Source organism: Carcharodon carcharias, chromosome 22, assembly GCF_017639515.1.
Source record: "Carcharodon carcharias isolate sCarCar2 chromosome 22, sCarCar2.pri, whole genome shotgun sequence".
Taxonomy (NCBI): Eukaryota; Metazoa; Chordata; class Chondrichthyes; order Lamniformes; family Lamnidae; genus Carcharodon; species Carcharodon carcharias.
In genome coordinates this window covers 2,163,853-2,177,372 of record NC_054488.1, presented here as the reverse complement: position 1 = coordinate 2,177,372, position 13,520 = coordinate 2,163,853, and the positions used below count along the sequence as shown (strand labels likewise).

Here is a 13,520-nt window from a genome sequence, read left to right as displayed (position 1 = left end):
AGAATATGAATGAGATCAAATGGTTACAGAACAATATATGTGTGCAGCATTATATGTTTTCAAATGCTAATTCTTTCCCCTTTGATTTCCATATCATGTACTACAATGAGACAAAGCCTAGTGCCCTCTGCAGCCAATATTTACACATCCTTCTTATCAGGAGCTGCTGGAGGGCACTCAGGATCTGCCTCATTTTCTAGCACCTATCCCAAGAGCTTAAGATTGTGGGAACATTAAGAGTTAAAACATTTACCAAGAAAGTTCACTTCATCATTGAAACAGGTTCCCAGTATAAGGCTCCCTGCTGAGATTTACAGATTCAGAAGCAAGTTAACACCATAAATTCAAATTTCCAATCCATTACCTCCATCAGCTCTTGTACTAGCAGACAGCCCAGCAATAGTGTCTACACACGACAGGGGCTACAGTGCTCCCTCTGCTGGAAATCCATGGATCTGAATAGGTGTCAGGTGTAAAATTCCAGTACTCACACAGTTGGAATTCCCTGGATCTGAATGGGTGTCGGGTGTAAAATCCCCTTCTTCTTCAAGCCTTTCAAAATTGCTGAAAAGAAAGTATTGAGAATTTTACCAGGAATACACAGCTTGCAAACAGGATATGTACATTTTGCATTCCACATTCCCTGATACATAGCTGTGAGAGACAGGAGCGTCGCTACATCAATGCAAATGAAATTTGATGCATGAAATGATACATTTTGGTAGGAAGAAGAGTGAGAGGCAATATAGACTAAAGGATACAATTTCAAAGGGGCTGCAGGGGCAGAGGGACCTGGGGATACATGTGTACACTGGCATGGCACATTGAGGTTAAAAAGGCACACAGGATTCTGTGCTTTATAAAGAAAGGAAGCAATGTTGAAACTTTATAAAACATTGGTGCAGCCCCAACTGGAGTATTGTGTCCAATTCTGGGCACTTTAGGAAGGATGTAGAAGCTTTAGTGAGGGTGCAGAAAAGATTGGTTCCAGTGATGGGAGATGTTAGTTACATGATTAGATTGGTGAAGCTGGGGTTGTTCTCCTTGAAAAAGGTTAAGAGGAGATTTGATGTGGTGTTCAAAATTGTCAGGGGTCTAGACAGAGTAGATTGAGAGAGAAACTGTTCCCATTGGCAGAAAGGTCAAGAACCAGAGGACAACGATTTAAGGTGATTGGCAAAAGAATTAATGGCAACATGAGGAAAAATCTTTCATACGCAGTGAGTGGTTAGTAACTGAATGCACTGCCTGAAAGTGCGATGGAAGCAGATTCAATCTTGGGTTTCAAAACAATTGGATAAGCACCTGAAGGGGGGAAAAATGGGCAGGGCTACAGAGACAGGGCAGGGGAGTGGGACTCGCTAAATTGTTCTTGCAGATGGCCAGCTTAGGCTCGATTAGCTGAGTGTGGCCAGCTCCTGTGCTTTGACCTTTCAAAAACAAAGTTCAATTCAAAAACATTTAAGAACAAGACAATGTTTACATGGCCCAATAGACCTCCAGTACCTCAACTCACATTTCAAACCACATCTAACTTTTAATAAATATCTCAGCTGATCCATGGAATGAAATTTCCATCATTGATGTTTAAAATCAGAACCTCAGTGACAGAGGCAGGTGAATGAGGAGAGCTCAGTGTACGGATTTCAATCAGACTTCACACTAATCAATAGAGTGCAAGGCAGCAGTATAACCATAGCTGCTCATTTGCACACTACCACTAATGTCACAGCTCTCTAGCCACAATGCAGCTTACCTGCTATGTGTGGTGGCCAGTGAAGGCAAGTCATTTCCAACTCAGGACAGCTATTTAACTACAGTAACGGAGCAGTACAACAAGATCACAGAATCTTTACAGTGCAGGAGGAGGCCATTCAGCCCATCAAGTCTGCACTGGCTTTCTGAAAGAGCATTCCACCTGGTCCCACTCCCCTGCCTTATCCCCGTAACCTTGAACATTCTCTCTTTTCAGGTAGCAATCCAATTACTTTTTGAATACCTCGATCGAACCTGCCTCCACCACCCTCTCTGGAAGCTTGTTCCAGATTCCAACCACCCTCTGGGTGAAAAATTTTTCCTCACATCACATTTACTCCTTTTGCCAATTATTTTGAAACTGTGCCCTCTAGTTCTTGAGGTTCTGTTGAATGGGAACAGTTTGTCACTGTTTACCATGTCCGTATCCCTCAGGATCTTGAATACCTCTATCAAGTCTCCTCTCAGCCTTCTTTTCTCCAAGGAAAACAGTCCCAACCTCTCCAATCTTTCCTCAAAGCTACAGTTCTTCATCCCAGGAATCATTCTTGTGAATCTACTCTGTACTCTCTCCAATGCCTTCACATCCTTACTCAAGTATGGCACCCAGAACTGGATGCAGTACTCCAGATGAGACCTAACTAATGTCTTATACAAGTTCAACATGACCTCCTTACTCTTGTACTCAATGTCCCTATTAATAAAGCCTAAGATGTTATGTGCTTTATTCACTGCTCTCTCAACATGTCCTGCCATCTTCAATGACCTATGTACACCGAGGTCCCTCTGTTCCTGCAGATGGCAGATTCTGGGTTGCAATCTTTAACATTTGGTGAGTTTCAATTCCTGTATTTAGCGTTTTAGTGGATTTGATGTTGTTGAGAAGGAAGCTGGTGCCTGGGACCAGCTTACACCTTGAACATGGCCCCGCATCAGGGCTTCTTATATCAGTGATTATTATTTATGGTTGTGTACATCCTGAATCATTAATTCACTGCATCAACTTGATTTTTCCTCATGCTATCCCTGCATGCAGTACAAACCAGAGTGGAACAGATTCTATTTTCAACATGGAATCCAAAAAGTATCCAGTGCAACTATTCTTTAAGGAAGTTTGTAGTCAGTTGAAATTGGCTCAAGCCATGGCTTACATAAGAATGCCGGAGACAAAGTGGATTGCAATCAACAAGTCCTTGACCACTGAGGGATTGTTTCATCTGTTGAACTAGACTGAGTTTCAGAGTCTGGTCAGTTTCACCTCTATCTGTTCACCTTTGCAAGCATCAATCACAGCACATAGGAATGACTGAAGGGAGTGGGATTGACTGAAAAGACTTAATGACAGGCAAACATTTTAACAATAACAGAATTACCTGGAAAAACTCAGCAGGTCTGGCAGCATCGGCGGAGAAGAAAAGAGTTGACGTTTCGAGTCCTCGTGACCCTTCGACAGAACTTGAGTTCGAGTCCAAGAAAGAGTTGAAATATAAGCTGGTTTAAGGTGTGTGTGTGGGGGTCGGAGAGATAGAGAGAGAGAGAGGTGGGGGGGGGGTGTGGTTGTAGGGACAAACAAGCAGTGATAGAAGCAGATCATCAAAAGATGTCAACGACAATAGTACAATAGAACACATAGGTGTTAAAGTTGGTGATATTATCTAAACGAATGTGCTAATTAAGAATGGATGGTAGGGCACTCAAGGTATAGCTCTAGTGGGGGTGTTTTTTTTTATTTATTTTTTTTATATAATGGAAATAGGTGGGAAAAGGAAAATCTTTATAATTTATTGGAAAAAAAAAGGAAGGGGGAAACAGAAAGGGGGTGGGGATGGGGGAGGGAGCTCACGACCTAAAGTTGTTGAATTCAATATTCAGTCCGGAAGGCTGTAAAGTCCCTAGTCGGAAGATGAGGTGTTGTTCCTCCAGTTTGCGTTGGGCTTCACTGGAACAATGCAGCAAGCCAAGGACAGACATGTGGGCAAGAGAGCAGGGTGGAGTGTTAAAATGGCAAGCGACAGGGAGGTTTGGGTCATTCTTGCGGACAGACCGCACGTGTTCTGCAAAGCAGTCGCCCAGTTTACGTTTGGTCTCTCCAATGGAGAGGAGACCACATTGGGAGCAACGAATGCAATAGACTAAGTTGGGGGAAATGCAAGTGAAATGCTGCTTCACTTGAAAGGAGTGTTTGGGTCCTTGGACGGTGAGGAGAGAGGAAGTGAAGGGGCAGGTGTTGCATCTTTTGCGTGGGCATGGGGTGGTGCCATAGGAGGGGGTTGAGGAGTAGGGGGTGATGGAGGAGTGGACCAGGGTGTCCCGGAGGGAGCGATCCCTACGGAATGCCAATAAGGGGGGTGAAGGGAAGATGTGTTTGGTGGTGGCATCATGCTGGAGTTGGCGGAAATGGAGGAGGATGATCCTTTGAATGCGGAGGCTGGTGGGGTGATAAGTGAGGACAAGGGGGACCATATCATGTTTCTGGGAGGGAGGAGAAGGCGTGAGGGCGGATGAGCGGGAGATGGGCCGGACACGGTTGAGGGCCCTGTCAACGACCGTGGGTGGAAAACCTCGGTTAAGGAAGAAGGAGGACATGTCAGAGGAACTGTTTTTGAAGGTAGCATCATTGGAACAGATGCGACGGAGGCGAAGGAACTGAGTGAACGGGATGGAGTCATTACAGGAAGCGGGGTGTGAGGAGCTGTAGTCGAGATAGCTGTGGGAGTCGGTGGGTTTGTAATGGATATTGGTGGACAGTCTATCATCAGAGATTGAGACAGAGAGGTCAAAGAAGGGAAGGGAAGTGTCAGAGATGGACCACGTGAAAATGATGGAGGGGTGGAGATTGGAAGCAAAATTAATAGATTTTTCCAAGTCCCGACGAGAGCATGAAGCAGCACCGAAGTAATCATCGATGTACCGGAGAAAGAGTTGTGGAAGGGGGCTGGAGTAGGACTGCAACAAGGAATGTTCCACATACCCCATAAAGAGACAGGCATAGCTGGGGCCCATGCAGGTACCCATAGCCACACCTTTTATTTGGAGGAAGAGAGAGGAGTTGAAGGAGAAATTGTTCAGCGTGAGAACAAGTTCAGCCAGACGGAGGAGAGTAGTGGTGGATGGGGATTGTTCGGCCCTCTGTTCGAGGAAGAAGCTAAGGGCCCTCAGACCATCCTGGTGGGGGATGGAGGTGTAGAGGGATTGGACGTCCATGGTGAAGAGGAAGCGGTTGGGGCCAGGGAACTGGAAATTGTTGATGTGACGTAAGGTGTCAGAGGAATCACAGATGTAGGTGGGAAGGGACTGGACAAGGGGAGAGAGAAGGGAGTCAAGATAACGAGAAATGAGTTCTGTGGGGCAGGAGCAAGCTGAGACGATCGGTCTACTGGGGCAGTTCTGTTTGTGGATTTTGGGTAGGAGATAGAAGCGGGCCGTCCGAGGTTGGGCGACTATCAGGTTGGAAGCTGTGGGAGGGAGATCCCCAGAGGAGATGAGGTCAGTGACAGTCCTGGAAACAATGGCTTGATGTTCAGTGGTGGGGTCATGGTCCAGGGAGAGGTAGGAGGAAGTGTCTGCGAGTTGACGCTCAGCCTCCGCAAGGTAGAGGTCAGTGCGCCAGACAACAACAGCACCACCCTTGTCAGCGGGTTTGATGACAATGTCAGGGTTGGACCTGAGAGAATGGAGTGCAGTAAGTTCAGAGAGAGACAGGTTAGAATGGGTGAGAGGAGCAGAGAAATTGAGACGACTAATGTCGCGCCGACAGTTCTCAATGAAAAGATCGAGAGAAGGTAAGAATCCAGAGGGAAGGGTCCAGGTGGAGGGAGAATATTGGAGATGGGTAAAAGGATCCGTTGAACTGGGAGAGGACTCCTGCCCAAAGAAGTGAGCCCAGAGACGAAGACGGCGGAAGAAGAGTTCAGTATCATGCCGAGCCCGAAATTCATTGAGGTGAGGGCGTAAGGGTATGAAGCTAAGTCCTTTGCTGAGCACTGAACGTTCAGCATCGGAGAGGGGAAGGTCAGGGGGTATAGTGAATACACGGCTGGGGTTGGGATTGGAAGATGGGGTGGGGACAGAGGGACAGGCAGGGGTGGAGGGTCCTAGATGGGTGTTGGTGTCGATGAGTTGTTGCAGCTTGCGTTCCTTAGCACTTGAGAGAAAGAGAAAAAGTTTCTTGTTGAGGCGTCGGATGAGCCGAAGGATAAAATGAAACTGGGGGCACGCGCAGCTTTGAAAAAGGGTACGGCGGTGCTGCTGGAGGGAGAGGTTGAGTGTGTTCATATGGCGGCGCATGGCTCTGAGTGTGGATTTCAGAATGTGACGGGAACAGCAGTCCGAGAAACGTTTTATGTCCCGGAGATACCTGTAATCCTGGGTGGGTTCAAAACATGAGGGGTGGAATTTCAGTTGAAGTCCACGTGGGGTAAGTCAGAGACGGAGACAGTCACTGAGAAAGGAGATATGGCTGTGAAAGTGGGTTTTAGTAAACACCTTGTCAAACACCAGGAGGGAAATGGAAAGCAAGGAAGATGAGCAAGGCAACAGAGAGATACGGAAATCTTGTCGCAGAGAGGAACAGAACTTCTTCAAGGAGGTAGGCATTTCTTGAAGAGCAGTGGCAGTCAATTAAACACAGAGATAAAAACAAAAAAACTGCGGATGCTGGAAATCCAAAACAAAAACAGAATTACCTGGAAAAACTCAGCAGGTCTGGCAGCATCAGCGGAGAAGAAAAGAGTTGACATTTCGAGTCCTCGTGACCCTTCGACAGAACTTGAGTTCGAGTCCAAGAAAGAGTTGAAATATAAGCTGGTTTAAGGTGTGTGTGTGGGGGGCGGAGAGATAGAGAGAGAGAGAGGTGGAGAGGGGGGTGTGGTTGTAGGGACAAACAAGCAGTGATAGAAGCAGATCATCAAAAGATGTCAACGACAATAGTACAATAGAACACATAGGTGTTAAAGTTAAAGTTGGTGATGTTATCTAAACGAATGTGCTAATTAAAAATGGATGGTAGGGCACTCAAGGTATAGCTCTAGTGGGGGTGTTTTTTTTTTAATTTATTTTTTTTTAATAATGGAAATAGGTGGGAAAAGGAAAATCTTTATAATTTATTGGAAAAAAAAGGAAGGGGGAAACAGAAAGGGGGTGGGGATGGGGGAGGGAGCTCACGACCTAAAGTTGTTGAATTCAATATTCAGTCTGGAAGGCTGTAAAGTGCCTAGTCGGAAGATGAGGTGCTGTTCCTCCAGTTTGTGTTGGGCTTCACTGGAACAATGCAGCAAGCCAAGGACAGACATGTGGGCAAGAGAGCAGGGTGGAGTGTTGAAATGGCAAGCGACAGGGAGGTTTGGGTCATTCTTGCGGACAGACCGCACGTGTTCTGCAAAGCAGTCGCCCAGTTTACGTTTGGTCTCTCCAATGTAGAGGAGATCACATTGGGAGCAACGAATGCAATAGACTAAGTTGGGGGAAATGCAAGTGAAATGCTGCTTCACTTGAAAGGAGTGTTTGGGTCCTTGGACGGTGAGGAGAGAGGAAGTGAAGGGGCAGGTGTTGCATCTTTTGCGTGGGCATGGGGTGGTGCCATAGGAGGGGGTTGAGGAGTAGGGGGTGATGGAGGAGTGGACCAGGGTGTCCCGGAGGGAGCGATCCCTACGGAATGCCGATAACATTTTAACAAATCACATTTGAACAGCTGCTTAACTATCTGAAATAATAGTGTACACAAAGCCTGTATAAATGCCACCCATGTTGATAACTAATGGTTAGCACCATTTGCAATAGACAGCAGTCTAGGATAAAGCAGCACGATGTAAGCAGTGGGAACCAGACACCTGGAATTTCAGTTTTATCCGAGTATTGTCACTTTATACAACGTCTGTGCAGTTACAGCTTAGCTGTGGCTCAGGGGTTAGCACCCTCGCAGTTCAAGTCCCACTCCAGAGCTTGAGCACAAAAATCCAGGACAACAATCCAACTCAGAGGGAGTGATGCACTGTCAGGAATGCCACCTTTTGGATGAGATGTGTGATATTTGTGTTTAACGTTTATGCTTTTTTGTAAAAGGACATTTTAGTTACAAAGACGTGCTATATAAAAACCCTGCCAGTAGGATGTGCTAAGTCCCGGATGTATTGCCCCCTGGCATAGGAAAAAAAGGAATCTTCTAGTTTTACATAGGAACCTGGGGGTTCAGAAGCAGATTGGTGTGTGTGTTTGTTTTCTAAATTGTTAAGAAGTGACAAAACTCATCAAGATGCTAAATCAAGGCCTGTCTTAGGTGGATATACAAGGTCCCAAGGCTCAATATGAAAAAGAGCAGCTCTCTTTGGTTTCCAGGATAACATGTATCCTTCGATCGACATCACTAAAAACAGATTATCTAGTAATTATTGCATTGCTGTTTGTGGACCTTGCTGTGCACAAACTGGTTGCCATGAAAAAGTTAGTATGCAGGTACAGCAGGTAATTAGTAAGGCAAATAGAATCTGGGCCTTTATTGCATGGGGATGGAACATAAAAGTAGGAAAGTCTAATTACAACTGTACAACTGGTAAGACCACACCTACAGTACTATGCACAGTTTTGGTATGTTATACAATCATACTGCTATGCTTCCTGCAGAGGCTGATAACTTTCAAAAATAAATTTGAACTTCCAGGTAATAGCTGAAAGGATGTGATGACAAGATTTCAAGTTTTAAGGTATTTACTTTTAACAAAAGACTAAAAGCACTAGTGGTTAAACACTATCTTTGTAGGTAACTTATACTTTAAACCACGGAACAAAACTTTTGACAGAACTGAAAAACTCACTATCAGGTATATGTTACATTGTCCTTTAAGCAGGCATTCAATTCTCAGATCAATCCAAGATGATTCTTATCTCCCGAGGGTTTATTTCTGTTCTTTTCCTTTCCCAGCTTGGTAACTTCTAATCTCAGAACCCTCCTTCACGGTGAGTGTATTACTGGTGATCCTTCCTCTAATGCAAGCTAGAAAAATCCTCCAGCTTCATTTTAACTCCTCACTAATTTGGTCTTTTCAATTCAAGGGTGAGCTTCCACCCACATTCTGGCACAATGAACCACAAGGACTTTCAGCCTCTAGCTGCTCTCTCTCTTTCTCTCCCCGGACACCGGCAGACAAGCCTATCTGTGATATTCAGTAATACTTTAGGCAAGCCTGTAACTCAATATCATCATGGCTTCCCCTATATCCTTCCCATCTCAAAGCCCATCACCAAGGTAACATGGGTCACATGGTCCTTGTATTTAGGTAGAGATGGTGATTAACTATCCTTGAGAGCCGAACTCCCTTTCATCTTGGAACTAAATGGCCAGTTTAAAGCATGACTGATTACAACACAACATTCTCAACAGTTTTCTGGGACTTCGGAGACCCTCAGTCTATCCACTGTTAGCACACAGGCTGCTGCCATTATCTCCAAGCATAAACACCATGCATCTTCTTCTCAGTAAAGCAATCTGGGCCCCCATTAATCTCCAAACAGGCAGACTACAGAACAGATCACATGACACCTTTATTTTATCCTAAATTACAAAGTCCCAAAATAGAAAACATTATAAACTTCATAATTGTAACATTCTGTATATTTGTATATGTCTTATGTTCTTATGTACATGTCCTCCTACGTTACAACAGTGACTACACTACAAAACTACTTCATTGGCTGAAAAGTTACAGACATCCTGAGGTTGTAAAAGACTCAGTCCCTGTTCCCACCGCAGGCTCGGCCCCTATTCCACATCCCAACTAGGGTTTGAACCCCGCCCCCATTTGACCCCTGTCCTCCCACAGCAAGAGCTTGGCCCCTCTGCCCCCTCCCACCACGAGCTCTACCCATCCTGCTGCCAGGACCCGAGCCCTGTGCCTCCTCCCACATGCTTCAATCGCTCTTACCTGCTGGAAACTTCATTTCCTTGAAATGTTTGACGGGACACGGCAAACCCTCCCCCTCCACGAGGATGTGGTATTTCCTGCGCACACGCTCATTGCGAGCTTCGGGCATGTTGCGTATATACCGCGGTGGGTTCCAGCTGCAAAGAAACACCCGCATAAGTGGTTACAACAGCTTCAGTTGGGCAGTTCAATCATCAAACGCTTATTCCCTCACAACAACACAATGCTACGTGTCTGTTTTGCATCTGTCTTCACTGTACAAGATACAAATAACATCCCAGAAATAATTGTGGATCAGATGGTGAAAGGGGGGAGGGAAGAATTTAAAACAATTACAATCACCAGGGAAAGGGTACTAAGAAAATGATTAGAACTAAAAGCTGACAAGTCCCAGGTCCTGATGGGCTTCATCCTAGAGTCTTAAAAGAAGCGGCTGCTGAGATAGTAGATGCTTCATTTTCATTTTCCAAAATTCCCTAGATTCTGGAAAGGTTCCAGCAGATTGGAAAATAGAAAATGTGAATCCTCTATTCAAGAAAGAGGGAATCAGAAAGCAGGAAACTACAGGCCAATTAACTTAGCATCTGTCACTGGGAAATTACTGGAATCTATCGTTCAGGAAGTTATAGCTGGGCATTAGGAAAATCTCAGGGCAGAGTCAACATGGTTTTGTGAAAGGGAAATCATGTTTGACTAATTTATTGGAATTCTTTGAGGAAGTAACCAGAAATGTGGATAAAAGGGAATCTGTAAATGTGCTGTACTTAGATTTCCTGAAGGCATTTGACAAAATGCCACATCAAAGGTTACTGTGCAAAACAAGAGCTTGTGCTGCAGATAGAAGATTGGTTAACTGGCAGGAAATAGTGAGTAGGCATAAATTAGTAATTTTCAGGTTGACAAGATGTTATGAATGGTGTGCCACAGGCATCAGTGCTGGGGACTCAACTATTTACAATTTATATCAATGACTTGGATGAAGGGACTGACTACATGGTTGCTAAATTTGCTGATGGCACAAAGATAGATAGGAAAGTAAGATGTGAAGAGGACATAAGGAGTCTGCAAAGGCACATAGATAGATTAGGTGAGTGGGCAAAAATTTATCAGATGGAGTATAATGTGTGAAAATGTGAACTTGTCACTTTGGCAGGAAGAATAGAAAAGGAGTGTATTATTTAAATGGAGATGATGGAACTCTGAGGTACAGAAGGATCTGGGTGTCCTGGTACATGAATCACAAAACATTAGTATGCAGATACAGTAAGTGGTTACAAAGGCAAATGAAATGTTGTCATTTATTGCAGGGGAATGGAACATAAAAGTAGGGATGTTTTACCACAGTTGTTTGGGGCATTGGTGAGACCACATCTGCAGTAATGTGTACAGGTTTGGCCTCCTTATTTAAGAAAGGATATAAATACATTAGAAGCAGTTCAGCGAAGGTTCACTTGACTGATACCTTGGACGAGGGGGGTAAACTTATGAGGAAAGGCTGGACAGGCTGGGCCTGTATCCATTGGAGTTTAGAAGAATGAGGTGATCTTATTGGAACATATAAGATCCTGAGGGGTCTTGACAGGATGGATGCTGGGAGGATGTTTCTCCTTGTGGGACAGACTAGAACTAGGGGACACGGTTTAAGGATAAGGAGTCTCCCAATTAAGATGGAGATGAAAAGAATTTTTTTCTCTCAGAGGGTTGTGTGTCTTTGGAACTCTCTTCCCCGGAGATAAATGGAGACAGGGTTGTTGAATATTTTTAAGGCTGAATTAGATAGACTCTTGACTAACAAGGGAGTCAAACGCTCTCAGGCAGTAAGCGGAATGGGGAGCTGAGGTCACAATCAGATCAGCGATGATTTTATTGAATAGTGAAGTAGGCTCAAAGGGCCGAGTTGCCTACTCTTGCTCCTAATTCATATGTTCGGGTACAATTGTACAATTCAGGCGGTTTACCAGAATGGACAGTTTGAAACAGTTACAAACTATCTGAAGCTCTGAGGACAATAATGTGTTGCCAAGAACCATACAACAACAAACTTTTACAGCACAAAAGGGCCCCATTGTATCTGTGGCTCTCAGTTACAGCAATATAAAAATATCTCCCCATATCTTCCTCTCCTTTATGTGTGATTCCAATTTTCCCCTTAAAGCTGTAGTAACAACTTACATTTCTATAATATCTTTAGCAAGAGAAACATCTCAAGGCACTTCATTCACAGGCGCTGAGAAGAAATTCTGGTGTTGCCACTCGAAAGACACATTTCCATCAAAATCATCACACCGATGCAATCATCCACAATTGGGTCTAGGAGGTAGTGGTCAATGGTCTCTGCCTCATCTACTCCACACAAACAAAACCATCTACAAAAAGAAATCTCTCCTCACCCTCCAAGCAACCATCTTAAATGAATGCACCCTCAGCAGTGATAACCTTACATTGTGAGGGAGCTGGCTCAACATCAGCAAAGATTGTCATTAGCAAAGGGCACTGGGAGAGAGGTTATAAGTAGCCTAAGGAGACTGGATTGACATCAATAGAGATGCAATCAGTTTACAGGGTGCTGGAGGGCAGAGAGGTTACTGAGTGACAGTGTGAGGGAGCTGGATTAGCATCAGTAGCGATTCAGTCAGTAACTCAGGGCACTAGGGGGGAGAGGGGTTACTGAGTGACAGTGTGAGGGAGCTGGATTAGCATCAGTAGCGATTCAGTCAGTAACTCAGGGCACTAGGGGGGAGAGGATTTACTGAGTGACAGTGTGAGGGAGCTGGATTAACATCAGTGGAGATACAGTCAGTAAGAAAGGGTGAGAGGTTACTGCCTGGAGGTTAAACCTAATTTCTCAAAATTATGTTAAAAGAGAATGAATGATTTAATAAGTCACATGACCACAAGATTAGCCCTTTGTTCTGGAAGCTTCCAACAGGAGTTACAAAAACCAAAAGAATCCTCCTCTCATCATTGTGGAATCTCGCAAGGACATTGCATTCACATAACCAGGGGAATTACAGGGATCGAAACTCATTAATCTTGCCAAGGTGTTAACAGACCCATCTTGCATTTGGAACTGTCAAGGTTCATTTCAAAGGGGGATTATTGAGGAACAATGGATATCATTCGCATCTTTTTAAGCTTACCCCTGTAGAGGAGTCAGAGGGCTTGTCCAGACAAGGTTCCCCAACACAGGATCCTCAGCATGGCTGGCTACACTTACAAAAACTAATGGCTGGGACATTATCAACCCTGAAACCAGAGCCAGTCTTAGACACTAGATAAACATCCCTTTTGAAATCATTGTAAAGAAAGAAGGTAAAAAGGTAAGAAAGAAAGAAGTGACCATTTTGAAATCTCTATATTCCTTTGAGAACTGAGAAACCCTCAGTCTGCTGAATTACCAACTAATCGAACAGGCCTATAGCAGGTCCCCCAGCTGACCAAGCAGCTGGTCGCTGTGTTTCAATTCTTCAAAGTCTGTCTCTGATCAAGGCCTGGCAAGTAGTCTAAGCACAGAAATCGCCTTGTGCATTATCATCCTTCACTGAAAAAGGACTTTCACACTGTTGTCTTCAACTAAGGATTCATCTGAACTAAACTCCATCGCAAAAGAAACTCCCTCTGGACTTTCACTGTCTACACTCTGAAAATCACATGAACTAATATTTATTTCTGTGGTTCTTTTACTGTTGTTGTCCATTGTTGGAAAAACATCCACTTTTGTACATCCTTACGGTATACATGAGTATGTGATTGTGAGTTTGCAAACACCTTCTGAGTTAATCATAAAAAGATTTTGCTGCATGTTACCTATAAAACAATCGGGCCTCACAAACTGAGGGTTTGGGGAAA

General features: G+C 44.4%; 2 protein-coding genes across 7 annotated transcripts in view; both read right to left on the bottom strand.

Moving 5' to 3' along the window:
• The window catches only part of LOC121293899 (epsin-3-like), a 525,584-nt gene that overhangs the window by 126,054 nt on the left and 386,010 nt on the right, over positions 1–13,520 (bottom strand). The gene's annotated exons all lie outside the window — the stretch shown is intronic.
• Positions 1–13,520, bottom strand: part of LOC121293900 (probable ATP-dependent RNA helicase DDX41) — a 67,822-nt gene that overhangs the window by 29,666 nt on the left and 24,636 nt on the right. Inside the window, 2 exon segments of the mRNA XM_041217351.1 lie at positions 492–564; positions 9,672–9,808. Coding sequence (XP_041073285.1) covers positions 492–564; positions 9,672–9,808 — 210 coding nt within the window.